Below are 27790 nucleotides of genomic sequence, written 5' to 3' on the forward strand. Positions count from 1 at the left end.
TACAATTTAGTTTCTGAGCTTCCACTCCTCAGACTGCTTAATTTTTTTTAATATTTTTTAAAACACACTTAGTGTTAATACTTAATTTTCTTTTTCAAGGTTTGAGACTTGGATTACAGGAAAAAGTTAAAACTGTATGTAAACTGGAACAGTAACTATAGCTGGCTGAATATTTTAACATTGTTTGAAATTTTAACAAGTACTGTCAGGAAGGAGGAACACAGTTATTGCTATTTGGGGACTTAAAAATAAAACAAACAAACCTGAAGGCATAGACAGCACTGTTCCAATGGTGAAAGTTAAATAGATGTTCCAATGGTGAAAGTTAAATAGATACAAACCAGCATTCTGCCTAGAATCAGTCCTTTTGCATTTGAACACTCTTCAAGTTATCTACAGTGTTCTCTTCCAGGCAACTATGATGACATTTACATGGAGATATGGATTTGAAGTGGCTAACTGTGGGACACACGCAGCTTTTCAACTCTGGTAATTCTTTCTTCAGACGTTCCAGCTGCTCCACCTGGAATATATTTGGTTGTTCAGGATTTGAGTCATATATCCTGAATAAAAGAGAAAAGAAAACACACTGATCAGTATAATCTGACAGTTCACAGAAATGTAGACTAGATGAAGCAACTGTTTTTTTTTCCCTAGTAGAGTAAAATTAGGTATTCAGCAAGTCTATAAAAACAGTATGTTTGAGGTTAGTACCCTAAGTTTTGCTGCTCATCTTGCAATATAAAATGGTATTCCTTTTACACAATGGTTAATATTTCACTGGCTATACTAAAAAACTACCCACTAGCATTTACCTCACTTACAATGACCAGGTGACCCACCTAGTGGACAAGGGGAAGGCTGTGGATGTGGTCTACCTGGACTTCAGTAAGGCCTTTGACACCGTCTCCCACAGCATTCTCCTAGAGAAGCTGGCGGCTCACGGCTTAGACAGGTGTACTCTGCGGTGGGTCAAAAACTGGCTGGATGGCCGGGCCCAGAGGGTTGTGGTGAATGGAGTTCAATCCAGTTGGTGGCCGGTCACGAGCGGTGTTCCCCAGGGCTCAGTATTGGGGCTAGTTCTGTTCAATATCTTTATCAATGATCTGGACGAGGGGATCGAGTGCACCCTCAGTAAGTTTGCAGACGACACCAAGTTGGGCGGCAGTGTTGATCTGCTCGAGGGTAGGAAGGCTCTGCAGAGGGACCTGGACAGGCTGGATCGATGGGCCGAGGCCAACTGTATGAGATTCAACAAGGCCAAGTGCCAGGTCCTGCACTTTGGCCACAACAACCCCATGCAGCACTACAGGCTGGGGGAAGAGTGGCTGGAAAGCTACCTGGCGGAAAAGGACCTGGGGGTGTTGGTCAACAGCCAGCTGAACATGAGCCGGCAGTGTGCCCAGGCGGCCAAGAAGGCCAACGGCATCCTGGCCTCTATCAGAAATAGTGTGGCCAGCAGGAGCAGGGAAGTGATAGTGCCCCTAAACTCGGCACTGGTGAGGCCGCACCTCGAATACTGTGTTCAGTTTTGGGCCCCTCACTACCAGAAGGATGTTGAGATGTTGGAACGTGTCCAGAGAAGGGCAACGAGGCTGGTGAGGGGTCTGGAGAACCAGTCTTATGAGGAGCGGCTGAGGGGGCTGGGGTTGTTCAGCCTGGAGAAAAGGAGGCTGAGGGGAGACCTCATTGCTCTCTACAACTACCTGAAAGGAGGTTGTAGCGAGGTGGGTGTCAGTCTCTTCTCCCAAGTAACTGGCGAAAGGACGAGAGGAAATGGACTCAAGTTGCGCCAGGGGAGGTTTACATTGGATGTAAGGAAAAATTTCTTTACTGAAAGAGTGGTTAAACATTGGAACAGGCTGCCCCGGGAAGTGGTTGAGTCCCCATCCCTGGAAGTATTTAAAAGACGGGTAGATGAGGCGCTTAGGGACATGGTTTAGTAGGCATGGTGGTGTTGGGTTGACGGTTGGACTCGATGATCTTGGAGGTCTCTTCCAACCTTAATGATTCTGTGATTCTACTCTCCTGAAAAATGTGATTTTACAGGTGGCACAAAGCAGTGAAAAGCAGAGTTCCAGGCTTCAAACTTAAAAGCGTAAGACGTTTCAAAGCCCTGAGATTATTTGAACAAACTGTGATACACTACTTGTACATAATACTGAATGGAGTTCATACTTATGTTTCAAGAAGTATTTCACCACCACCCCAATTCAGAACCATTTTTTAAAATTACCATTACATTATTAGGTGAAGAGTGAAAAATAGAAAATCTCATCTCTATTTACGCCTAATGCAAATTTAACTCTTTTCACTTTCTTGTTTTCACACATGTAAACAAAGCTGCAGGATTTGAATTGTCAACGTTGTACCAGACTGTCCAAATCCAAAACACATTTTGAGTTTGACAGTGTAGGCACTGAGTATAACTCAAATACTATTTTGGTGTAATTCATTATAAAGCAAAAGCATTCATGTTCCTGTAACCTAACTTTGGTATAACACTTACTGTGACAAGGATACATTCTGATCTCCCAACATTAATTTCTAACATCAGTATGCTATTTATATCCAAAATTTAAATCCTGGCATCCAGTTCCCCTCACTTGTAGCTATTGCGCATATACAGTTTCAGGTACTGCAGGTCTCCAGCTTTATCTCCTTCCAATGAAAACTTCTGAAAGAAGTTACCATGGCTTCTGCATTAATCTCATGAATATTCATACTTTCATTTATGATACCTTCAAAAAAGTGGTTTGTTTTTATTGCATCATCCTTTCTCTTTCATACCATAATTTCAAGGTATGTCCAAAAGGAACACGATATCACAACCAAAACAACGGAGTGCTATATGATACAATGCCAGGTGCCTTTTTACCCCCGCAAGAAAACTTGTGCACTATTCGCAAGTCCAAGACATCAAAAATAACATGCAGCTCAAACAGTGATATAGTAAATGGGATTCAAATGAGGAAACACTTCTGCAGGAAATACAGATGTGAATCACATTACATACAGTAAGATCAAAGATAGTTTCTGTAAAGAAAACTCCTAGAAGTGAGGACAAATGCTGTCCAGTCTTATGGAATACGCACAGAAGGCACAGCAGTTAAATTACTTGCACAGAACCTATAATCCAATACAGGCCTAAGATATGACCTGAAATTGCCTAATAGAAGCTATCTGCAAAATAAAAGCCCAACCTTCCTTCCTTCCAGGATGCAGATATGACCTGTGCTTTCTTCAGTTGTTAGCTTACACATTATAAATTTCTCTATGCATTCAAGAAAAAGCACTGAAATTAGAAGATAATTTTCTACATAGCAATACACTTTAGGAGTTTTCTATATAGCAATACACCTTAGGAACTGCGAATCTCAAGTCCTCCCCATCAGTCAGACAGTAGAAGAGCAAACAAGGGCATGTTTCTAAGCCCCTGTTCATAGAATGTGGCTAAGCATGTTTCTAAGCAGCTTCTGGCAGGTATTTTATTAGTTCTTTACTAGGGCAAGCATAAATTCTGTAATTCTTGCTTCATATTCAACTCTTTTCAACTGAGATTTTGGATGAGTCCAACCCTCCAAGCTCCCTTCAGATTGGCTACTGGAACCAGCCCGCTCCAATGTGTATGTATATAGTATTTCTGCTAAACCGAAAGCAGAGAAGACAATTTGAAGCACAGCTACCCTTGTACCTCAGAATTTCTTGTCCCCACTTTTCGTTTGGGTCCATGAAACTACACCATCAGTTGGCAAAAACAGAGCATAGCTCCAGGATTTCTCTTATGAATTATTTCCAACATCACCATCAAAATAAGGAATAAGCTCTCATCTCCCTATCCTTCAGTCTTCACCAGGACAATTATTTATTAAGTAACTATGCACCAAAGTCCTTCCATTCGACTTCTATTAATAAGCAAGCCCTGCAGAAGACTGGGAAGTCCTTCGAATATTACTTTTTTAAATTAGTGCTTTCTACAAAAAGCTTTGCAGGACATTCCAGGGTTATGCAGTGGGCACAGAACTGATTTGCTTAGCTCCTACCAGGTGTTTTTGCAACCTCTGAAGACACGTACATCCAGCAAGTCTCAGTCACAGCTGTTTTTCTTTGCTATTGCTTGGTCCAAAAATGAAGAGTCAGCAGCACTGAAATACTGTTTTCATGCTAAGAAGATTTTCTGAAGCTTTTGATTAAAACTTTTCATTTTTCTTTACCTCTCAAGGTAAACTTGAGTTTACTTTGTAATTCACAAAACAGGAAAGACTTAGACTGCCATTGCATAACATCCTAATTCAATCATTGAGTAGATCAAATTATAGATCAAGTAATACTAGTTAACTTCCTACATATATCCATGCTGTTATTTATTTAAGCAACATTCAGTTTCAGGCAAATACAACGGCACAGGTTTAGACAGTCTTCTAGTTTTAAGAAGTGTTTTGAATGCTTTTGCCTTTATTGCCAACTAAATTTGTGTTAGTTTTGGAAAGTTACTAATACTAATAGGACTACAGAGCTTTTGTCTGGAGTCTGCAAATGCAACATGCAGCCATAAGGAACTGTAGTGTTTAGAGAGGAGACAAACACCTTGAAGATTCTCATGGAAAAGCTTTCAGCGTAAATGTTTGAGGATTACTGGTTTAATATTCTCATGCAGCTGTGTGTATTATTCAACAAACAGAACTCAGATCATGTAAAGTGAATTAAAAAAAAGGTAATGCAAGTGTAAGTTAGCACCCACCCCCTCTCCACGTTGGTATTTTAATACATAGCGAACTGGTGTAAAAACATAAGACTGCATTGTTCTTACTGAGTTAAGTATATTCAAACACAAAAATATTTCCTGGACTGTTTACAAAGCTTATTCAGGAGAAAAATACCAGATAAATCATCCCACAAATCCTGCTTTAAAAGTCTTCATTTTGGCCAATCCAGAAAATTTCACTCCAATAGGTTAAAGTTTTTTCTCTAAATAAAATCTAAATCAAACTAACAAAGCATTTTAAGCATAAGATTTAATTTGCTGTGTGAACAGAAGATATTCAGTCATGCATTTGAAGTACTTTTCTAGATTAGGGCCCAAATAGAAGCTTGGAGGCACCTTTTCTGTAGGTTGCCCTTTTAACATAAGTAGTTTGGATATCTTAAGTGCCAAGATGAATGCTAGTTGAACACAGGAAAAAAAAAGTAGAACATTGTCCCGGCAACTGCACTAGACCATCCATTTGGTTTAATGACTTTAAATATGTCTAATAATGTGCAGCCCAAGTGGAGAAAGGACTGGATGGGGAAAAGAAAAAAAATTCTTTCCCCTGCCCCAGTGAGATCGTTCTTTTAATAGTGTTGGCATTTGTAAGCTTCCCAGATTTAGTCTTGCAGTTTTTCTCCATGCAAAACAAAGTCAGACCCCCCCCACCTGCATTTTTTTTTTTTGCCCGACAGTTGGTATCAGCAACTTTTGGTATTCAGGACACAGTTTTTCTGCCATCTTTGCAAGTGGCTACAATGTTTTGCTCAACTCTACATGGATGATTAAAGTTCGGAAAAAATAGCTTATAGAAATAATTTCTATCCAGACAGTTCATAATCATTGACATAATTACCACATGCAATAACAATAACTCAGGGCCATATCCAAGCAACCTAAAATTCACTAAAATGCCTGTATTCACTTCCTAGCTTATTCAGACAAATAACACTAAGATGGTTTAAGTAAAGGTCTAGTAAACAGCAGCACAAAACACCAGCCACAGCGATTTTTCATAAATATCTGGACTTGGCCTTAAGTGCAGAGAACAAAACTCTGCAGAAGCCACGGAAGCAGCACATCTTCCATGTTCATGGATTCACTCCTGGAAATTTTCTGGAATTTGAAGATACAACCATAGCATAAACTGGCTTTACACTAATAAACAGATTACTGCAGTCCCTACTTATTTCTAGAGCTTGAAACAGGCATGTACATCTCTCTACCTGAGTTCTGCTTCACAGTAGTTTTGAATTTATCTATTTCTAAACTTCAAACAGCACAAAATATGGATGCTTATACCATACCTATTTAAACTTTTGACAATTTAAACTCTTGATATTCACTTCATACTCTCAAATGATTTAAAAGGCTGCCTCTCTACCCAGCAGCTCCAACTGTGAATGGAAACACTTGCTGCCAGGTTTTACATTTAGACATGCCGTCCAGGACTTGCAGGTACCACCCGCATTTCAAAATGTCCAGCTTGAGATATCTGATACAGTTTTCAGAACTGTCGTGTTCCTTCTACGGAACCTAGATTAAGATTAAAGTTAATTCTCTTCAGACAATTAGTAAATTTTGAAAAATAATTAAGAATTGTAAAGGAACATTCCAATATTTGTTTTGGCCTACGGAAAAAAAAGTCAATAATATTTAGAAATTAGAATTAACGAGCCTGCAACAATTACACTGAAATGAGATAATTGTTTGCTACTCAATTGCAGTTTTTAACTTGAAAAAGAAAGAAAAAATGCACCACTGAACTACTGTTTTTTAAACAGCTTTGGAGTTAGTATTAATTTTGGGGTTCCTCTGAATAAAGTGGAAAGATGTCAACAAGGTGGAAGAGATACAGGGGGAAGGCAGTGAGAGGAGAGATGAATACTATTAAGAATCTAGATGGTCTAAATAGTGCAGGAAGGTTAAGAATTTTTTGTTCAGTTAAATCCATAAGGGAATTCAGCCTATAAGCAATTCCAATGAATTAGTTAGTCATCAAAAGGTGAGGTAAAAGGTGTTCTGCTATCATACTGCAACTTAAAACACACTAAACAGTACAAAACAGAACATAAGATGATATGTAGCAGACTTGCAGCCTTGACATAAATACAACATTATTTAAGTAGTGTTGAGCAATTAAGTATCTAAAGTAATAAAAGCCACATGAAGTCAGAAATAAGGCTGTCACCCATTTTACTATTTTACCATAATAGTGTGTATCTATTACATCAAGTGTAATTAAGAACTCTAGAAGACTGGATTAGTAGACATCAGATGAACAGACATTTCATAAGAACACTTTATGCAGTAGTATTTGATTAAAATACCCCACCTGTCTATAGACCAATAATTTATCACTTCAAGTTACGCATACCATAGAATCAAATTTCATAGCAACCCTACGACCATACACTAAAGCGGCAGAGTACCATTTTGTCTGTATACTAGTCCAGAGATATTTTTCATCTACTAAAGGGGCCTCAATCTGGAGTTGTAGGAGAGGTACAACAACATGTAGCACTGCTGTAGCAGGAAAGAGGACTTATGTTTCAATGACCAGTCTGAAGCTGATCCCCAATGTAAAATCGTTATTCCTTTTTACCACCACTGAGAAGAAGGAGACATACTATACAGTACAAGAAGGGACACCTCCGGCAAACCAGAGAAACACTGGACACACCACTCTGGAAGGACTCTCAATAGTCAAGAATAGATTGAAGGGAGTTAACTAGTTTTCACACTGGCAGCCTAGAACTCTAAGAACAAACATATTTGATTTCTTGCCTCTAGATATGTTAACTTGACTCTCAGTTTTCACTTTATAAAACAGAGTCCTTGACAATTACTTGATTTCCCTCCATGACACCCCCCCCCGCCCCCCCCGGTAAAATAATATGCAAAGCAATGCCCTTGCTAAGGCAAAAGGTTTGAGTGTCTTCTATGATTTGACACTTCAGTTACACTTAATGCTTTCCCAATTACATATTCTTTGTAATCTATCAGAAAGTCTAGTTTAATAGAGCTTCCCAAATTAATCGTCATGTAATAATGAATTTCACATCTTTTATGATAAAAGAGCTAAAACTTTTCAGTTTTGTAAGGAACTAAAATAACACTTTTGTTCAAAGATTTACCGCAGTATTCTGATGTCCACCTGAATTGCGTGGATATAACACCTACTTTCTGAAGTGACTAATTTGGCAGTTTGCCCTGTGAGTCACTCCAAGCTAATTTTAATAAGAGAAATGGTGAATTCACAGCTTTGAAACACAACAGAATGTTGGCAAAAAATTAAGTTAAAATCATTCATTTAAGTTGTGTTAACTATTTCCATAACTAAATGTAGAAAGCTGAAGATTTCAGCCAAACAGTTAAATAACATTGTCCTCACCGTGTCATGTACAAAGTTTAAGAATTACTGTCAGGAACATTAATAGCATGTTAAATGTGTATGCCATGCACTAGTTCTTCAGAGAATCTAATTATATTTACATTAACCTCAGGAGAAGCAAAAGTTATTTTGCTTTATATATACAGCTGAACAAGTAGGAATTAGAGCTAGTCTTGGTTTTGAATTGGGGTTATGGGCTTGTTGTGCTTATAGTACCAAAGGAAGATGTTCTGCACCAATGCAAAATTTCACAAGAAATTGGGATACAATAATTTCTCAGCTTAATTTTTATTACTATTTTTAAAACACAGTGAAGTACCTGTCATATATTAGCCCATGAACACCATATTCTCTCAGCTTCTTCCTGTTATCTGGGTCATTTGCATCATCACCCCATGAGAAAATCACTAGACCTTTAGATTTGGCCCTTTTAATAAATGATGGATTCCTCAGCAGGTCTTCAGAGTGCACATTAATTCCCTGAAATACAAAACACTTCAATTAAAGCTTGTGTTTCTGAAAATCTCTCACCTTAGTTTTTTTATCCTTTGATACTCACAGCTCCTTACAATTTCATACATAATATTAATAAGAAATAATTTAATACAATTGAAGAGTTTACTGATAGCACTATTTGTTAAACAATGTATTATATACAGGCATTGAAACTACAGACATTATTTTGGCAGTTACTAAATGTTAGTTTATTTCTTTTGTGATGTTGTTTGTAATTTTAAGCGTGTCAAAAATTATGGATTTACAAAAAGTAGTAATAATTTAGTTTCATTTTACTGCAGATTAATACCAGAATTTGTCAGCTTACCAGCAAGTTTTCAAACTGTGCAAAAGTAATGGCAATTGGAGTTGTACGAGACCTAAGATCCATAAGTTCTGGATAGAGTTTAGATTCTCCTTGGGTGAGAAATAACACAGGATACTTGTTTTGCTTATGCCGAACCCTGTTATAAAAAAAAAGTTTACAAATAGCAAATGTGTTAAAAAGCAGGGAAATTCAATTTTACTTTTTGAGGAGGATTACACCCTTTACTGCATGTTCTTCTAATTCCTAGCTGGTACAACAAGATGGTACTACAGTTTAGTATGAAACTATGTAGACAAACTGTTCTGTCTGTTACTTTTACCACTAATTAGAGATTAATACACACAATTTAAGGGAAGCTAGACTTTAAGTTGAACTCAGATCCACATCCTCAAAAATATTTATACAAAATCCTTGAAGACTGTCCAACTCTGTAATTTTCTTCTTAAATGCACATTAGAGTAAAATGAACATTCACAGTAAAAGTTTATAAACATATTTAATATACAATACCTAACCTTATTAATGTTTTTCAAGTCTGATACCAGAAAGATGGTATGAAATGACAACAGATGGAAGCAAAGTTTTGGCATTAGCGTGTCACGCATTCTTACACACTTGTTCCTTAGCCCTTTTGTCAGTACCTTGATTTGGTTTTGTCCTGCCCATTTACCCTTCAGTGGTATTTCATCAGTGCAGTCTCTCGTCAAACGAGATTTCCATAAAGCCTTTCATTAACAGTGCTAAATCACTTCTTGTTACGAAGTACTACAGCATATTGTTAGTTCATATGCATCCCAACTGTTCCCCAGTTCAACTCCTGTGGTTTTTCTGTGCTTCAATACGACATTCCACAAAAGAAAAACAAACTGCTTAACAAAAACACACAGGTAATTCAAAGCTATTTCATTTTCTATCCTTTGGAAAAGGCAGATATAGAGAAAAAATTGTAATAAAATTAATTTTGTTTCTAAATTAGGCTTGCATACCCCTTAAATATGACTGAAAGAGACTTTGTGATACCAGAAGAAATCTTGATCTTTTTTGTTGTATCAAGAAAGACTGAAGCATTCAGGAAGGCACTTGACAAAAATATCTACTTTGACTTTGTTCTCCAATTTTATTTTTGCACAGCTCAGATAGCAAAGTGGTCTAATTTCTCATTTCAATTCCCAACTATTTTGGCACCCCAAGTTTAGGTCTAATCAAAACGTGTGTTATGTTGGGTATTCTTATGTCCAAAGTAAATTTTACCAAAGAAAAAAAAAAAGAAGAAAATACATTGTGTATCTCTTCTTAACTTACATTGTACAAATATCTGCATTAAAAGAAGAAAATACAATCCTCCTTCTTCCAGCATTCATCAAAACAGTTTTTAGAATAATATCTAGAAAGAGGTTCATATCAAAGTAAGTTGACAAGTTGCCATCCCACTGTCCATCCTATAAAAATAAAGGATAAGTTTCAGCCATTTAAATTAATGCTTACTAAAATTATTTTTCAAGCAGTGGTGTCTCATTCAACCTGAGCAAAATGAGAATTCAGTTTACAAGTCTAAATACAGAAGTCACTCCTTCAGTCTACTGAATGCTAGTTACAGCTCTACAGGACTGTCAGTCTGTGAGGTGCAGCTGAATTCTAACAGCAATAAGATTCACTGAAAAATTCACCACCTTCCCATCCAAGGAGAGAGTTTCTATGAATCTGTCCTGGTTTTGGCTGGGATAGAGTTCATTTTCTTCCTAGTAGCTGGTACAGTGCTGTGTTTTGGATTTAGTATGAGAATAATGTTGATAACACACCAATGTTTTAGTTGTTGCTAAGTAGTGCTTACACTAGGTCAAGGACTTTTCAGCTTCCCATGCTCTGCTGACTGAGAAGGCTGGAGGTGCACAAGAAGCTGGGAGGGGGCACAGCCAGGGCAGCTGACCCAAACTGGGGGGGGGGGCTGCTGCTTGGGGACTGGCTGGGCATCAGTCAGCAGGTGGTGAGCAATTGCGTTGTGCATCACTTGCTTTGTATATTCTTCTTCTTCTTCCTATTATTATATTTTATTTCAATTAATGAACTGTTTTTATCTCAACCCATGAGTTTTTTCACTTTTACTCTTCTGATTCTCCCCCCATCCCACCCAGGGGGGAGGAGTGAGCGAGTGGCTGGGGGGCAGTTGCCGACTGAGGTTAAACCACGACAGAAGCCTTTTCTAATTTTGAAAACACAAAGGAATTCCATGAAAGATCACTAAAAACTATTACAGATATTTTGTACTACTTTTTCTAAATATAAAAATGCAACCATAAGACTTGTAGAAATAAATGTGATATCCTTTGTCTTTGAGAATAGCACGTACCAGTCTTTCCGCAGTTGATACGTCTCTGAGAACATTAGCATGTTTCCATGCATACGGACTTCCACCTACCACTCTACTTAGTTTCTTTCTCCCACTCCAGGCTTCCAGTCCTAGCCTTGACAACCGTTTCTTTCTACACTGAGCGCTAAGCAATCCAGCTGAGTCCGCAGTATTGCTGACTAGAAGGAAACTGTTGATTGTATTACTGCACCATGTTGTACCTGCTCCTGCACCAGGCCAGGAAAGTTTGAATTTCTTACCACTTTTCCCATATATAGCACGCCTGACCTGTCGTGATCCATTGACTTTAAAAAGGGTCTTCTACTAAAAGCAGTGTGAGCTGCATTATGAACTCAATCCTATAAATACTTCCTATCGTTTTAAGAGTAAGTTTGTTCATTTGCTAAAGCAGTGCTATTATATTCCTAGTTTTAAAGACAGTGGGTTATAAATAAAACAAGAGTCTCATAAAAAAACCCAGAATTATGCCTTTGTTTGTAGCTCATAAATTTCCATGTCAAATTAACAAGCTTTAGCCGCGAGAATGGCAAAGAATCAAAGCAAGTCACATGTACATTTACTTACCCTTTGCTGGCAGATCCATTTTATTTCTATGTTGAACCCAACATCTTCAGAGACAGACTCCAGGACCTGAAAAAATTTTCATTATGAAGAGACCCCACAGCAAAGGAGGACAACTAAGCACTATGTGGTAATTACTGGGAGAATACATTGGAGTTTAACGCCAATGGGGTCTAACAGAAGAATAAAGAAACCTAAGTTTTTAACATTTAACACAAGATACATATGCATCTTTTCCTCCTTCAGTTTAAAGTTAGGAAATACATAAAAATGGATAAAATCTTAAGGACAAAATTTTGACAAGGTACAAATGCAAGTCAATTCACCTTAACATGTTTGAGAAATGCCCCATTTGGACTCCTAAAGAAGAAATGGTTTTTACTTCTTCAGGAAGTTTTTTTGAATGCAAAAAGCATCTTAAGTAACACGTAGTCCTAAGTATGAAATCCATGAGGTTGCCATTATGATGATGAGAACAAAAGTCTGTGAAATTCTTGTAAAGAATTAATTGTAAGGCGACGTCAAATCAACAGGTGAAACTAACAGCTAATGAAGTTAAGGAAACATTGGTAGATGATTCTTTAACCCTATAAAGATGACAGGTACAGAGGAGAGTAACATACCCTTTCTTATAGGAAGAAAATTAAATTTGGGGAATCAAACCGGTAGAGGACTTGAACCTCAGTGGTTTAGTCTATTACACAAAGTTCTTTATTTTCTGTAGTTATGCAGTAATCTGATTAGACAGTAAAAAAACCATACAGTGGAGCATATGACCTGTAACTGATGGATATCTCATACATGTTCTGACATAAGCCTATAAATAACTGGATACTAATCATCTCTATAATCCAAATAAAAACCAGTATTATTGTATAAAACAAGTCCCTAAAAGGCATGTTAATGAGCAGTTCAGACATTGGGAAAAACAGTAAGGGGCGGGGGGGGGAAGAGCAGTTCTAGAAAAAAACACTGTAAATGGTATCAAACTGTTTTTGGTCAGTTGTCTCTGTGAAAAATAAGCCAACACAAAGCCCAGAGTTGGCAAATAGTCATGAATGGGAACATACTAGAAATTCACTTATAATTTCTCTATGTGTCTGGCTCTGCTGGATGGCCAAGAGTATGTGATGAACTGCCAAAGGCCAAGTTTTTTCCCAAAATCAGCAAACAATTGTCGATGCTTTAAAACACAATGCCTAGATGCTAACCCGCTGTAAAACTGAGTGTATCCTGAGCTATACAACTTGGGTTCATGAATTAAGAAGCTTGAAAGATATTACTTTTAAGCTGTTTTTTTGAACTATTACTTTTAGCTGCTGAAAAGGCTCCAGTAGCCAACAATAAAGCCTGTGTTCTCAGTTCCAGCATTGATATCAGAGGCCTAAACCCAAAAATTAAATATCCCTTGCTATGTGTGGAAAGCTGAAAGAAAAATGCATGTTTTCATGTTCCACAGTCATCCTATCTCTATTGCTCTACATTCGCTGCTTACTCTCTGCAGAGAAGGAAATGGCTGGGTCTCAAAAGCAGAGTTTTCTTCATCTTTAAAAGATGCTGAAAAGAAATACAAAATACTGAATCAAAACAAATAGCACTGCTAATCCCAGCAAGAAAAGACTAGCTCAAAATCATAAGGCCTTTAAGAGTAAAGAATGGAATCAGGTCTATCTTTTAATTACCTAAGCCTTCCCCCCCCCCAACACTGACATACTCCAACAATGGTGTTGGCAATTTCTGTTTTGCAAGTGGGAGAGTGTTTTGACCCCCATTAAAAGCCTTGCCAGAATATTTATCGAAGCAGCTCCTCCCATCCCTCACCGTTTCGGTCACTGAATCACATCCAGTAGAAGCAGCCTTGCCTGTCAAGGCTTATTATTTATTTTATCTTTTCCCAGACAGGTAGGATGTGTGAGATACCTTGCCTGATTCTGCTGTCCCTATAAAGGGGATGAATTAACACCAAAAATTTACAGCACCAGTAAGACACACTACAGCAGTTACCAAAGTTCTTGTTAGCAATTCTGAAGAGCTGCCAAAAAGATACAGTTAGAGAAGCACAAGATGGAAACATTGGGAACAATTTTGTTAAGAATATTCATAAATATATATTTATCTATGCATTCATCTTCTACCCTCCTGTCCCCTCTTCCCAAGGGAGTAACTCCCATCTGGGTATTTACTTCCCAGCAAAGAACTCTACAGCATGCACAAAATTAAAGTAACTACATAAGCACTTAGAAACATTCATGAAGAAGCCAAATGTGATTAGAACAAGTGACTGCAACCACAGAATATATATCATTACATGGGAATAAAATCTCAAGACTCTTGCAAACTAGTACATACCATTGTGATCTTTTACTTTCAGGGCAGTCACGTGAGCCAGCTAAAGAGCATAAGAAGAGTAAAATTAACAAATACTCCACCCATAGAGATCTTACTACATGTAAAATATAACTAATTTTCCTTATAAATTGTTTTTAAGCTTAAAGGTTTACAGTTTTAGTAATTTGTAAAATAACAAAGGAAATACTAGTACACATCACAATTTTCTTTCAAACTTTAAAACATAAAGATTCCAAGGAAAGCTCAAAAACAAACTGAAAATGTTCTTATTGAAAATTCAGAAAACATGTTGAAGGGTAGAAACACACATAATATAATTTAACATGTGAAGAAATCTGAACATTAAATCCTTCTCTGTCAGATGTTAAGACTCCATGGTTTCCAATAAAGTGCAGACAGAGGGCCAACAGCAGTTTTATAATGTAGTCACATACTGAGATAGAATCAGGCCAGGCATAGGACCGACTCCCTTGCTCCATTCAAATTCTCTCTCCACAAAAAGGAGGAGACCAAGTAATTTTAAGTAAAAATACAGCTCTTGGATCAGCCAGGTGCTTCCTTGACTGAGGACAGATATCTCAGAGCTGGGTCTTTAGTGGCCCAGTCTCATCCCCTGACCCCCTTTTTATGTAGGCCAGGCACTTCTGTTTGAAAGATACAGTGATAACCAATTAAAAAAAAAAACAATCAATTAGTTCTAGCCAGTTTGTCCAGTCCATACCATTGAGTCATGGACCCTTCTACACCTCCACATGCACCTCCGAAGAGGAGTTCAACATAATCTGGATCTCCCTTGTTAACAGGGAAACATTTGAAAATTAGATAGACTTTATGACAAATATCTTTCTTCTACAAAGACTCCAAAGCATTGGCTTTCAATGAACCCTACCACCACTTTCAGCCTTTTTTTTTTTAATTATCAATGTTAGCATAATGATATGGATCTACACAAGTTGTCAAACCATCTTTCTAGAAGGTAAGTAATGGCATTTATTCAAGTTGTAATGATGGTGCAAAAGTACTATTCTTGGAATTAGCTGCTTGTTCTACTTGTACAATTTTTAAAACTTGACCTCTCCCAATCTGTAGTTACTCCAAAAAAATCCAAGCTTCATACACAATTTGAAATTCTACACATAGCATATCATAGTGGCCAAAGAACAATACCTTCAATAACTGTAGCTGATCAAACGTGAGTTCTTTGACTGCAATCTCAAACAGTTCCAAAGGCTCCGTATCCAGTTTCTTTGAAGAGAAATAATACATAACTAAGCATTGGACAGGCTGCCCAGGGAAGTAGTTGAGTCACCATCCCTGGAGGTATTTAAAAGACATGTAGATGTGGCACTTAGGGACAAGGTTTAGCGGTGGACTTGGCAGTGTTAGGTTTACAGTTGGACTCAGTGATCTTAAAGGTCTTTTCCAACCTAAATGATTCTATGATCACTGAAAACTACAAAAAAGCCTACATGCTTTGAATATGGTAACATTAAAGGCAAGTAATTTTTTCTCTTTTATTGATAAAGATACAAGTGATATCTTATTATAGCAAGAGTAAGATGATCAGTTTTCAGGAGACAACATAGGCACTCAGAAGCATGAAACAAGTGTCAATTTGAAAAAAACAGGATTTGGTCTTTCATGCAAGTCAGACAACTCAATGTTCTTTCTTCAGAAAAGGTTAGCACATTTATTCTGTAAAAACTTGATCAGTTAATGTATTCAGGAAAAAAGTTTGCAAGTGAAGAAATGCATTAAAAAATACTCCAAGGCAGCTCAATTATTGTCTATCCAATGTCTCAGAAACTAATAAAAAAAGACAAGTGTCTTGGTAAAACTGAGACACACATACCCTGCCCCCAAATTAAAGATCTGGTGTTGAAAAAATTCTGTCAATCCATTTTTCATTTCCCCTCTTCACTATAAAGAAATTTTTACTCAACAATACAATACTGATTCAATATACACTGAATATGCATTTCCCTTAGTCAAAGTTCCATTTCCACAACTGTTCAAAACCAAACTTCTTATAAATTGCAATATTGCAACGGGTGTGAGAATTTGATGACACAGACTTAGTGCCAAGAAGAAAGAGAGAACTTATCTTGCAGTCTGCTCTGCCAAGCTATCTTTCTTTTCACAGCCAGAACTAGAAAGGAAGAAAACTAGAACAGAGTCCAACCTCTTTGGACTGCTGCTGAATGCAACTATTCTGGCCTCAGTGGAGAACATGCAACAGACCAGATGGAAAAGCACCTCAGCGGTTTTTTTTGAGTCACCAGTCCTTATGCCTATGGTTCTCTCGATATTAAGGAGAGAGAGAGTCATTTTACTCCATGAAAACATTCAATTGTTATGCTTCATAAAACTTGGGTATTTAAGAGGTATTGTGATAGTCTGTTCAGAGCACCTTTTAAGGAATGCTTATCTGTACATACGAGTAACAGTACTGTTCACTGCTTCTTATGTTATAGTACTCTTGACACTTACAAAAACAGCAGAAAAGAGTTTTTGGTTAAAAAAGAAGGAACAACTGCAACCTCATGAGGTAAACAAGGAAAGGAACACAACACTTGCTTTCAAGAGCCATTTTCCTGCTCCTAGAACCTCTGTCTTAACTCCTTTCCTTCTGTTCCACTGAGCAATCCAAAAGCAGTTCTTCAGCCTCACTTACTGTCCCAACGAGACATGAAGTATACTGTTTACCTCACAGTTAAAGGACAGAGCAAAATGCAGAAGTAAAACGGTTAAAGAAAGTTAGAAAAACTAATGGAAGCCAAGCCATTTGTGGCTAATCAAACCCCCTAAATGAAGGAGATCCCTGTTTCTGCCACTTTTCTGCTTTCCATCTACTGGCCACTACTGGGATACCAAACAAGGTAGGCTTTGGTTTGACCTAAAGAGCATTTATGAGTACATAACTGCTTAAGAGAAGTATACATTTAAGTATCAGCAGGAGTGAGAAGTCATGCTGAGAATTACACTAACTGTCCCTCAAAAAAGAAACAATTAGAAGTTCTGACTCTGACAGTCTAAGAGAGTCCCAGAGGTGCCACGGAATATAGTGGAGTTGTCTGCATTTTTCTTCCAAACCATAAATAAAAAAACCCTAAAAAATAACTACAAGGTAGGCTTGAAAAATCTCAAACCATGCATCTGAAATGCTGTTGCTACAACATCAAAAGGAAAAACTCAACTTCCCTGCTCTACTTTATGCACACAGTAATGCTGCATATTTATTCCCATTCCATCCCTTGATTCCCCAGAATTATTTCTATGAGAGCTTGGCACTTTAGTTTCTGGAATGGTTGCATTTAAAGATAAGATACAGATATCATCTTTACCTTTTTCATGGCCATGCAGCATGTGAGATCGTGGTATACAATAGGCACATGATCTTTAGAAAGATGTACATCAAATTCCACATATGCTGCTCCCTACAGAAAATTGAAAAACACACAGAATAAAACAAAAACCCATTAACTATTTACACACAAGGACTACAGAACTGCAGACAAGCTGCCAAGTATTCACAGGTCCTGGACATCAACCAGAAGTTGAATGCAACTGGCTATTACCAGTTTATTCATACTCAACAATGGATTAGAAATGGAAAAAAAAAAAAATCATATGGGAAAGTATTTTAATTACCATAATGAAGCTCTGAGATAGATATAGATATATATAGCTTGCTTAATCTTGTAAACCCTCTAGTAACATTCAAGTACTGTAAACTTGATTTCAGAGAAAGGCTAAGATGATGTTTTTAAACACAGATGCCTTCGCGGTGCCCTTCCTCTCTCCTCCCCAATGCCCCACCAAGAGACAAGTGATTGCTACAAATTGGCAAAGCTTTAGGGAGATATTCCATATACTGAGGAGCTTCTGCAGTCGCTAGTTGAGTAACACAGTAGTAGTGTGTTATAACATGTAAAAGAGCAGAAATAGCTACATCCAGTATTCTCCTATCCTTTACAACTGTATGTTATTTTCTGTTAAGCTTAAAAAGGAAGAAAGATCAAACAAGAGCTCCGAGTACAATCTTTTTGAAAAGAGAGAGGGCCGGAAAGACAGAGATAAACACACACAAACAATTTTTTTTACTTATTCTCACTGTCCATAAATCATTCCTTTGAAAGGCCTCCAAGAATACCATGCATCAAATTATCATCCTGACTTGTTTACTCTTTTTCAATCAGTACAGAAAGAAAATAGGACAGGCTTTTTTCAGCCTTTTTCTCAGCAGAAATATTTTTAAAGTGGTGGCTTTCAGCCTTTTCAATCTGCAAATAGTTGAAAGTACTTTTCTGGTGATGCTGCTGATGACTTCATAGTAAATTTCTGCCTCAATGCATACTTCTTGTGGGCTTTTTGAAAGCTGTCTATAAACCTGCAGCATCCACCCAGAAACTAAAAATTACTGTTCAAAAGGATCATTTAGTAGCTGCAGTTTTCTTTCGCTCTGCAGTCAGTCACTGTTCAAATTATACCCTGACTCCCAAACGAGAGAAAGCTTTCAGTATAACCCTTGGGGAGTACAGTACTCCAGAATCAGTATCCAATAAGCATAATACTCTAGATGCTGCTCCCATCCCTTTAACAACTTCAAAAGATGTTTGGTAAGAATCTACATTAGTGAAGAAGTACCTGAAAAGGCTTAGGAACCCTGCAAGTTAAGCGGCAGGTGATCTCATAGCAGCATCTTTACATAACTAACCACAGCTCTTCACTGTGAAAACAGGAGCTAGACAAGGAACCTCTGAATGTGCTTCTGACTCCAGCTACTCTGCTGCAGTGTCTCACTAGATTGTCTAAATCAATCTTATCACAGATCACTTCAGTGACTGAGATTATTGGAAGGAATAAAAGTGACCACCTCAGTCACAGAATTTAAGCACCTGAAGCTAGCTAGTATCTCCCAAATTGAAAGTCTTATCTTAGGATTCAAAGTCTTCATTGTTAGCAAGCACTGAAACAAAGGATTTTTTTATTCTACCAGCTCAGCTCCGAAGTCTCATTTTTGGACACCAATTTTAGGTACTCAGCAGTTCCTGAGTGACACCTTTGCCACCTCAGACTATGCTGACAGACTCTAGCAGAGCCAAAATGTTATTCATTTGTTCAAAATTATTCCAACCCTATGCCTCTGCAGGGTTGAGATTAAAATTTTCCCTGTATTAGAACGCCATCAGAACGTATTAGATGAAAGTTGGGTTTTTCTTGAGGAACTTAAGAATGAGAGTCTAATCTAGCTATTACTTTCCTTCCTATCTCTCAGGGAATTTCCACAGTGATTTAATTTTGTATCAGTTGAATTACCATTCGTTGTATTGAATCATGGAAATTAAGCACACAAGCCAAGCAAGTTTTAACTATATAGGTACTATGTGCGTGCAAATGCGCATACATACATGACTAGCAGCATTCCTCAGAGAGGCAATAGTATTCTCTTGAACTTTAGCAAGTCTGAAATAACAGCAAAGAAAAAGGTTTTGTTAGATGCAGCATGGCACATAAGTCCATTGAAACAACAGAAATACAAATCAGAAGTCTTTGTTTTACAGAACATCCACATTTGATATTGAAGTGACTAAAATGATTATGGGTTGTAGCTTTTTATTTTAAACTGTCCACTTCCTCAACTGATGTCAGCAAAACTAAAATAACACACACCCCCAGATTAAAATGCAAGTGAACTTACTTAGCCGTTGTTGTAGAATTTCCCGCTCCCCTGTGTCCAACATCTAGAGTTGTTCTTGGTTTCCAATATTTTGCATATGAAGCCTTCATATCACAAGTGTAGCCCTGGATCGGCTTAATAATTATGTAGTCCACTACAAGAAAAATACCAAATGCCTCACATGTCAATAGATAATGGATGACTTCCAGTAAAGTTATCTACATCTGTTTGCATCAACTGTACCTCTAACTTTTCCAATTGTCTTCCTTGGATTTCTGCTCATAATAGCAAGTGTGAGAATTCCAGCACTCTTCCCAAGTTCTGCAATTGTGGATGACAGGAGGCAGGCAGAACCTACATGACCTGGGAGCACATCACCTTGTACTACTTTCTCACCTAAATCTTCCTAAAAACAAAACAAACAAAAAACCAAAACACCTACTGTTATATGTAGGGGAAAACGCTAAACAAACTCTTCTTTCTCATGGAAACCTTGCTCCTCAGGAAGACATATACAGAAATTTCTTGTGTGTTACAGAAAACATTGATTTCAGGCTAAAAATTGTTTAATATAACAGTGTGTTGCAAGTTATGATCAGGAATATGAAATTGTTGATGGACATCTAGGAAATCATGTACATTTGTCTTTGAAAACTCTTAGATTTTCAGCTTTTCAGATCAAAGTTGCATGCATAGAATAGTCTGTCTTCTAAAAAGCTCAAGTCATGTTTAGAACAAAGATGAACTGGAATAATATATATGCTTAATATAAGGTTATATTCATTTGCAGGGAAGGAAGAGGGCAACTAGCAAGCAGAACATATATTTCTTGACCATCATCAGGTTCAGGAACTTATGTAGTCACCTTACAATTATGAACGTAAGTGATCTAAAGGTATTTTTAGACTGAAGAGAGAATGCTTAAAACTTTCTTCTGCATAAACAGTATGAAGAGAGAGAAGTTGCTTTTAAAAAGGATTTTGAATATTAAAATCTTTCAGAAAAAAATACAGTGGAAAATAACAGCTGTAGTAGTGAGAATCAGCAAGCACCCAGTTTTAATTTGCACTAGTCAGTTCAGAGAAATCTCTTTGTTTATAACTTAAAAATCAAGATCAAATAGTTGTAATTTAACTAGTTCATATACACATTGTTCAGATTAAAAAAGGATAAGCAAAACTGATCTCTGATAAAGGATAAAAATCAAGCCAACCTAACTACATGCAGTACTGTACACCAAGATTTGAGTCTTATTTGTACTTCTAAAGAAGCAGAAACTGCAAAGCTTTCTGTGCCATACCAAGAAGACTCACAAAACCTTTCTGCAAAATGGGAAGTAGCCAATAGCCTTGTAGCTTGTTTACACAAGTCCAAAAGATCAAGAATATCAGGCAATAGCCCTATCCTAATAGTGAATTCTTCATGGTAATTGACTCCTTTAACTCCTGAAGGCAGACTGGAGTTGCTTCTTAGTGGTAAAGAGACATACCTCAAAAAAATCAAAGATTAATTCCAAGTTATCAGGCTCCATGGTTTGTATAGTGTATTCTATCCATCGGTCTGGCTGCAAAGCATAACCACAGTCTGGCTGAGAGTGTCGACATTTATATTCGTTGTTACTTATTAAGGAGAACTCCACAGTGTTTGCCATTTTCTGAGGGACAGTAGGGGATGTTTTCTCTTGGCCCTCTTCGTCATCCTCATCTTCCTCTAGGCCTTCTAGAGTCAATTTTACTCTACTCAACCAGAAATACAAAACAAATGGTTAAGTCACAGGAGTGTCTTCGGAAATAATGAAGAATTAGAAAGAAGCTTGAGCAGAAGCTCATACAGCAGCACAAGAATTCTTCTCAACACCACCATCTACAGCGTACACAGTGGGCCCTCACAAAAGGCAGAGTTTGCAACTGTTGTCTAAATCTTATTTTAGTCAGATTTAAGTGCTCAAGTCACTTCCAAAACTGGAACTTGGATACATGTAAAAACTGTACTAATGGTCTGAGAAGCAGCACTCCACCAAACTAACGATCTGGGTTGCCAAACAGACAGCCTTTCTCCAGAGATTTATACCCATAATGCCAAAAGGCTAATGAAAAGCACTGAAAATAGCAGTAATCATCAAGAGCAACATCTGACGTTGGTGGCTGCTGATACAACTTTAAGCCTCTCTGAATACCAATAAGGCAGATAAATGTATTCTATTAAACATAAACAAGATAGTCTGAAGTAATTAGTAAGTCCCTTGAGAAATCCTAAATGATCGTTTAAAAGTAAACTGAATGCAATTTCTGAAAAATCCTGGACTGAGAAGAATAAGCCTCCCTAAGACTCAGAATTCATTATACAGAGCAAACCTTCCAAACAGAATGAATTATGCCAGTGACGGAAGCATATATGAGTAATCCAAATCCCTTTCTGAATCATCTAAGCAACAGATGGGATAAAGAGTTATCATTTAGTTAGATGTCCATTCACTAGTAAAACTGAAGTTGTATTTCAAAGAAACAATTACAATCGTAGAAATCCTTTACACTAAGTCCACATTCTTAATACCCTCATTAAAAAAGTCACAACACAGATGCTCCACAAACTTGAAAAATGACACTGCCATAGCAAGTGACAGTCACAAAAACTACCTAACTTTTTAGGCAGAACATGGAAAACAGTATCTAATGAGTGCATCCAGCTTATCAAGTTTGGATTTCAACTGTCTAATTTAGACAAGGATCAGGCTTCAGAAATTGCTATCTCTCTACCTGCTGTAACACACAAGGAAAAACTGCAAAGCTCTAGAGAACAGGACGTTAAGTATTAATTCTCACTGAAGAATGTTGTATTAAATAAACTTTCCCACCACAGGGGGGGAGGGAAAAAATAATTAAAAAAAAAAAATCAAGTGTCAGACCATCAAAATAAGGCACACAGTACAGAACTCACTCCCAGGTTAACTGAGTGATCTGTAAATCACTTTGATAGTGGTGTGCTGGAAGTTGCTCATATGTTACAAGCTCAAAATCCGGTTTCTAGCAATTGAATACAAAATTGTTTGGTTTTGTTTTTTTAAAATGTTTTCCATCAAAGAAAAACAGGGAACCACAATCCTTTCCAAACAAGAAGATGGACTGCATGCAAGATTAGGAGTGGGAGAAATACTGTTAGTCTGTCAAAGGATCTCAGCACTCCTGCTCCCCTCTTTCCCATTGGTAAGAGTAACACGTGGCTAACATACTACCTAAAAATTGCTGTTGTGAAAAAGCACTTTTTCTGAGGATTGTTAGTAGCAACAATCATCATGCATTCAGAGATGTGTCAGGCTCTAGTTAAGGAGGAAAGGTTTTTATACATCTCGACTCTTCCCTCCCCCCCAAAAAAAAGACCGTGAAAGATACAGAGAATAAGCTTACACCACACAGTACAACGATATGTGCTGGGATAAAGCTTGGCAACCACAGAGCTCAAAAAAAAACCAAAACAAAACAAAACCAAAAAAACACCAAAAAAACAACCAACCACCATATGCAGGAAGGAAAGGGGCCGGGGGCAGGGTGGGAGGAAGAGGGGCAGGGAAGAGACAGCAAGCTCCAGATCCCAGAAATTCAAGAGGGGAAGGCGATCAAACACTCAGGGCAATAGCACAGTCCTCAAAACATCAGAACTAAGATACCCATTTCTGTCAGTCAACTGTATCGTTATAATAACGCCTGCTTTTTGAGACACCTCTACAGATAAAAAACATCAAACTGACCTAAATAGCAACAGAAGTGATTAGAGAATGCTGTTATCTCCACCATCGATGTTGACTGGACATCTGTAATGCCAGTGGAGTATTAACTATATATTAAATGGAAACGGCTGTTTACTTTGGTAAGGAGAAAAAGTAATAAGCAACAAAAAAACAGGAAGCCTTCTCCCTTTCCTTTCCCCCAACTTCCACTTCCATTCTGCTCTTTTCAAGAAGTTAAGAGAAAAGAACAAAAATGAAAAGTCTCCGAAAGTAACAGCAGAGAACTACTTCAGAACACTACAGTTCCAGCCAAGAAGCAGGAAACACCAAGGCAAGTATGGAATAAGTATTTGTGAAAGACACCTGTTACCTACTGCTTAACTTGTGCTATCACATCTGCTTTATACATATTTAATAGCTTAATAACGATCAGAAAGGCAAGAACCAAAAAGTATTAAGTCAGCAGTGAAACTAGAACAGTTTTGACTGTTTATCTTCCCTTGTTGAAACAAAAGAAACTCTTTTGACACTACATTAATAATAAAATGAGGTAACTGAAACACACCACTGATTTAATGTTAGCACCATATTTTTACAAAGTGCTTAAATATTTGGAAAATGGCCTGACAGTACACCCCTATTAGCAACCCAAAATTAATTTAAAGGCTACATTAATTAAGTAAAAAGGAATCACTAGTATTGACAATTAACATCAGATAAATTGCGAACTGAGATGAGCAGGCTCTCACCTAAACCTTGATGTTTTGAATTTCTTCTTCGATATCACTACAGGTGGTTTCTCAGAATAATGCAGACGTAATCTTATTTCTGTTTGACAAGTCAGCCACCCAGCATCCACAGTTTCAATACCATCTATGAAAAATTAAACAAAAAGTAGAAGACACTTTAATAACTTATTTTAGGGAGATCTAGACAGTTTAATACACGAAATATAAATACAGTTCCTCTGACACCATCTTCCAGACAATCCTCCTTATCACCGGCCTTATTCAATAATATTTCCAGAGCAATTGCTGAGTACATCCTTTCACCTGTCTTTTCTGAACTACCCAGAATAAACAACAGATACTGCAGTTGTTTGCTAGCTTTTAAGGGGATTAAATAGAAACAATGATCCTCACCAGATTCATGTCTAAACTGTCTGCAGGAGAGCGCTAAGTATTCCAGTGTTAATTTTACTCATGGTATCAAGGGCTAAGTTAAGTCTCCAAAGGCAGACATAACATTCCCTTATCCTGGTATCTCCCAACACACGGAGTAACACTGACAGAAACTCTATAGATTCATAAGCAACTTGAGACTCCCTGTTTCTATTGAGATACAGGTGTCAAATTAGCTTATCATAATCAATGCCAGTAAAGCAGTGTAAGTCTGCAGGACAGGATATAGCAACAGATATGATGGGGAATCAAAGCATGGAGGAGAATCCTCAACCTCACCACCAGGACAAGGAAAGCCTACAAGCAGGATGGCCAGAAAGCCCAAGCTGCCAGACCAGGTGCTGAAGCAGACCCTGCAGTTTTGAAGAGTTCCTAGCAAAACGTATCATTCAATAAGGATATGAAGAAAAATGAAAAAGCTTTAAGACAAGATGTATGAGACATGACAAAGAGTTACCTCAGGCACCACAGGATTGAGCTTTAAGTGACAGGTGGGTTAGAACTGCCAAAAGTGAGACATACGCACGCAAAAAGAACATGAGGTTTGAGCTTATGAGAGGTTTTGGCAGTTACGTGCCTAACTGAAGAGGCAGATTGTGTACATTTAGTATAAGTGATAATATTTTTCTAGGCACAAAGAGTTTTTTCTAAGGCCAGGTTTTAAGAGAAAGCTAATAGTCTATTCTGTATTTCCAAAAATACATGCTCATGATCTAAAGTTTGCAAATTTCAACCTTTAACGCCAGCACACTGACAATATTTCAACTCTTCCTAGCAGTCTTTTATTAACACTAGAAGGGATTACAGCCTGAGTGTGAATTCACAAATACTGGATATAAAAATAACCATATAAGCAGAGAAAACAATCACTTACAGGCAATTCCTGTCACAACTATTTCAAATATTTTTTCAACTACAACACAATCTTGTTAAAATTAAATACATGGTAAAGAGTGAAGGTCAATATATCTCACTTACTACGGATTCCAAAGTATCCATCATCAATTGTAATTTCATTTTCTAGAATTAAAAGGAGGGGAAAAGAATGAAAGAAACTAATTAGTATTCACATTCTAAAAAATCATTGCCAAGTTAAATCAATCTACTTTTCCACTTCACTTCTAAAAAGTATATCTAATGAAAATGTAGGAAAACTGAAACAGACAAAGAATAAGCATGTTTACTGCAACCTTCTATAAAGCTTTTTACCAATTTATGCTTTTTCTTAGTTTCTGCAAGAAAAACCAAATCAACACACGAGATGCCATGTTTTACCTGAAGTAATCTGAACTGAGAAAAGCAAGAAGGTTGCATAATTTCCTAGTTTGCTGCAGTATTTTGCTGATAACATCTACATCCTACTACGATCTAAGATGCTTTTCTTGTTAGTGTCAAAGACATTAAAGTTTCTTGCAAACATACAAGAAAACTGCTTCTAAATCAAGTTAGTCACAATTAAAAATGCTTGTTCTGCCCACGTGACAGAAACCAACGTAGGATGAAATATTCAAAACACTCATCTCACACTTACTTTCATCCTTACCCTCTCCAAAGTTTTAATAACTGAAATCTTAAGACACTAAGTAAATTCACCAGCCTTAACAGAATTGCAGTAGTCTAAACAAACTATAAGTTTCTTAAAACATAAATCTTAACAAAATTTTGTCTCTACAGCCATTAATCCCATTTTTTTCCTAAGCATCATGGGCCTGCTCTCAATTTTTAATAACCACAGGCAACAATTTAGGATCATAATGACCAAGTGCTAACATCCTGGTTTTGATGCATTTCCTTAAAGGCTGCTTATGAAGCATTGAGTTTTACTGGGGGACTGTTTGGAATTAAGTTATCCAAATTTAGAGATAGTCTAGACCCTAACAGAGGGTAGGCTGCTTCGTTAATCAGTTACTGAAAAATACAGAAACATAATCTTGTAACAGGAATAGAAACACTTAACTAATTCAATTGAAATTTAAAAAAAAAAATAAAGGGGGGGGGAAGGAAACATGATCATGGTACTACTCATGATTAACAAACAGTTTCTTTAATACCAGCTTCTTTCTAAAAGACATTTTTTCAATATATCAGAAAGTATTTAATAGATGTAAACTCCTAAGTGTAGAGGAAATAACATTTTGCATATCCTAGGAAAGACAGCGCATGAAACATGCCATCCCATAGCAGCATAAGAGATCTAAATTACAAGCTACATTCAAAGGTTATTCCAGTCACTCTTAAAAAACAAACTTTTCCCCTGTTCAGAAAAGCATTAGGAACTTGTATGCGTGTCTGCATGCCACCTTTTCTTCCAGCAAAATAAATTACTGCTGAATTGCCAAGTAAATAAGCCCATTCGTGTTTTTTACATTAATCCATTTACTTAAAGAAGCCTAATTAAGAATTTTTGCTTTAAAATTTTACTAATGAAATAGTAGTTAAATAAAACCAGCAGTGACTTCACACCCTCCCCCTCCCCCCATTTTCTCTGAAAAAAATAATATGGATCCTTAGTCTCAAAGAATTAAACTTACAGAAAACTATTACAATTCCAAATTAGTAAAAAAAACCCAACCCACATAATCTTAAGGATGGCAGCAAAGAATTTCACATCCACTCCATTTTTAAGCCACTTATTTATATATCTATTTTGAGAGTAAGGCCCATGTTGTGCAAAGAAAAAGTTTGTACCTCCAACACATTAATACATTTAACTATTTTAAAACTGTAGTTATCAATCCCTCTAAACCAATGTGCAGCATATTAGCAATCTTATGCATATGCCTCAAACAGATGCAGTTGATGCCCATACCTAAAGGGGTAATTGATCGTGGTTGTAGATGAGTCTCCCACGTGTGAACTATGACTTCGCAGGGACCATCGATAGTCTGTAATTTAAAAGTTAAATGTCTGCAATAATTTCTTTTGTTATATCTGATTTTCTACCCGTGAAGCTGTTTGGGATG

The 27790-nt window shown here is 37.2% G+C and overlaps 1 protein-coding gene across 3 annotated transcripts in view; it reads right to left on the minus strand.

Moving 5' to 3' along the window:
- Positions 1 to 315: 315 nt before the first annotated feature.
- Positions 316 to 27790, minus strand: part of GPCPD1 (glycerophosphocholine phosphodiesterase GDE1 homolog (S. cerevisiae)) — a 47881-nt gene continuing 20406 nt past the window's right edge. For 2 of the 3 annotated variants that reach the window (XM_009327090.1, XM_009327091.1), the window contains exons 5-20: positions 27637 to 27712; positions 25806 to 25847; positions 24396 to 24519; positions 21412 to 21658; positions 20166 to 20328; positions 19944 to 20076; positions 19654 to 19708; positions 17587 to 17679; positions 15410 to 15487; positions 14243 to 14282; positions 13389 to 13450; positions 11897 to 11962; positions 10267 to 10403; positions 8965 to 9100; positions 8461 to 8621; positions 316 to 563 (exon numbers count right to left, since the gene is read on the minus strand). In XM_009327090.1, the coding sequence (XP_009325365.1) occupies positions 359 to 563; positions 8461 to 8621; positions 8965 to 9100; positions 10267 to 10403; positions 11897 to 11962; positions 13389 to 13450; positions 14243 to 14282; positions 15410 to 15487; positions 17587 to 17679; positions 19654 to 19708; positions 19944 to 20076; positions 20166 to 20328; positions 21412 to 21658; positions 24396 to 24519; positions 25806 to 25847; positions 27637 to 27712 (1818 nt within the window). In that variant the 3' untranslated portion in view covers positions 316 to 358. Of the gene's footprint in view, positions 564 to 5416; positions 5521 to 8460; positions 8622 to 8964; positions 9101 to 10266; positions 10404 to 11896; positions 11963 to 13388; positions 13451 to 14242; positions 14283 to 15409; positions 15488 to 17586; positions 17680 to 19653; positions 19709 to 19943; positions 20077 to 20165; positions 20329 to 21411; positions 21659 to 24395; positions 24520 to 25805; positions 25848 to 27636; positions 27713 to 27790 lie in introns of all 3 variants that reach the window. The other variant, XM_009327092.1, reaches the window with a different exon arrangement.

This window comes from Pygoscelis adeliae, unplaced genomic scaffold (genome assembly GCF_000699105.1).
Source record: "Pygoscelis adeliae isolate BGI_AS28 unplaced genomic scaffold, ASM69910v1 Scaffold137, whole genome shotgun sequence".
Lineage (NCBI taxonomy): Eukaryota > Metazoa > Chordata > Aves > Sphenisciformes > Spheniscidae > Pygoscelis > Pygoscelis adeliae.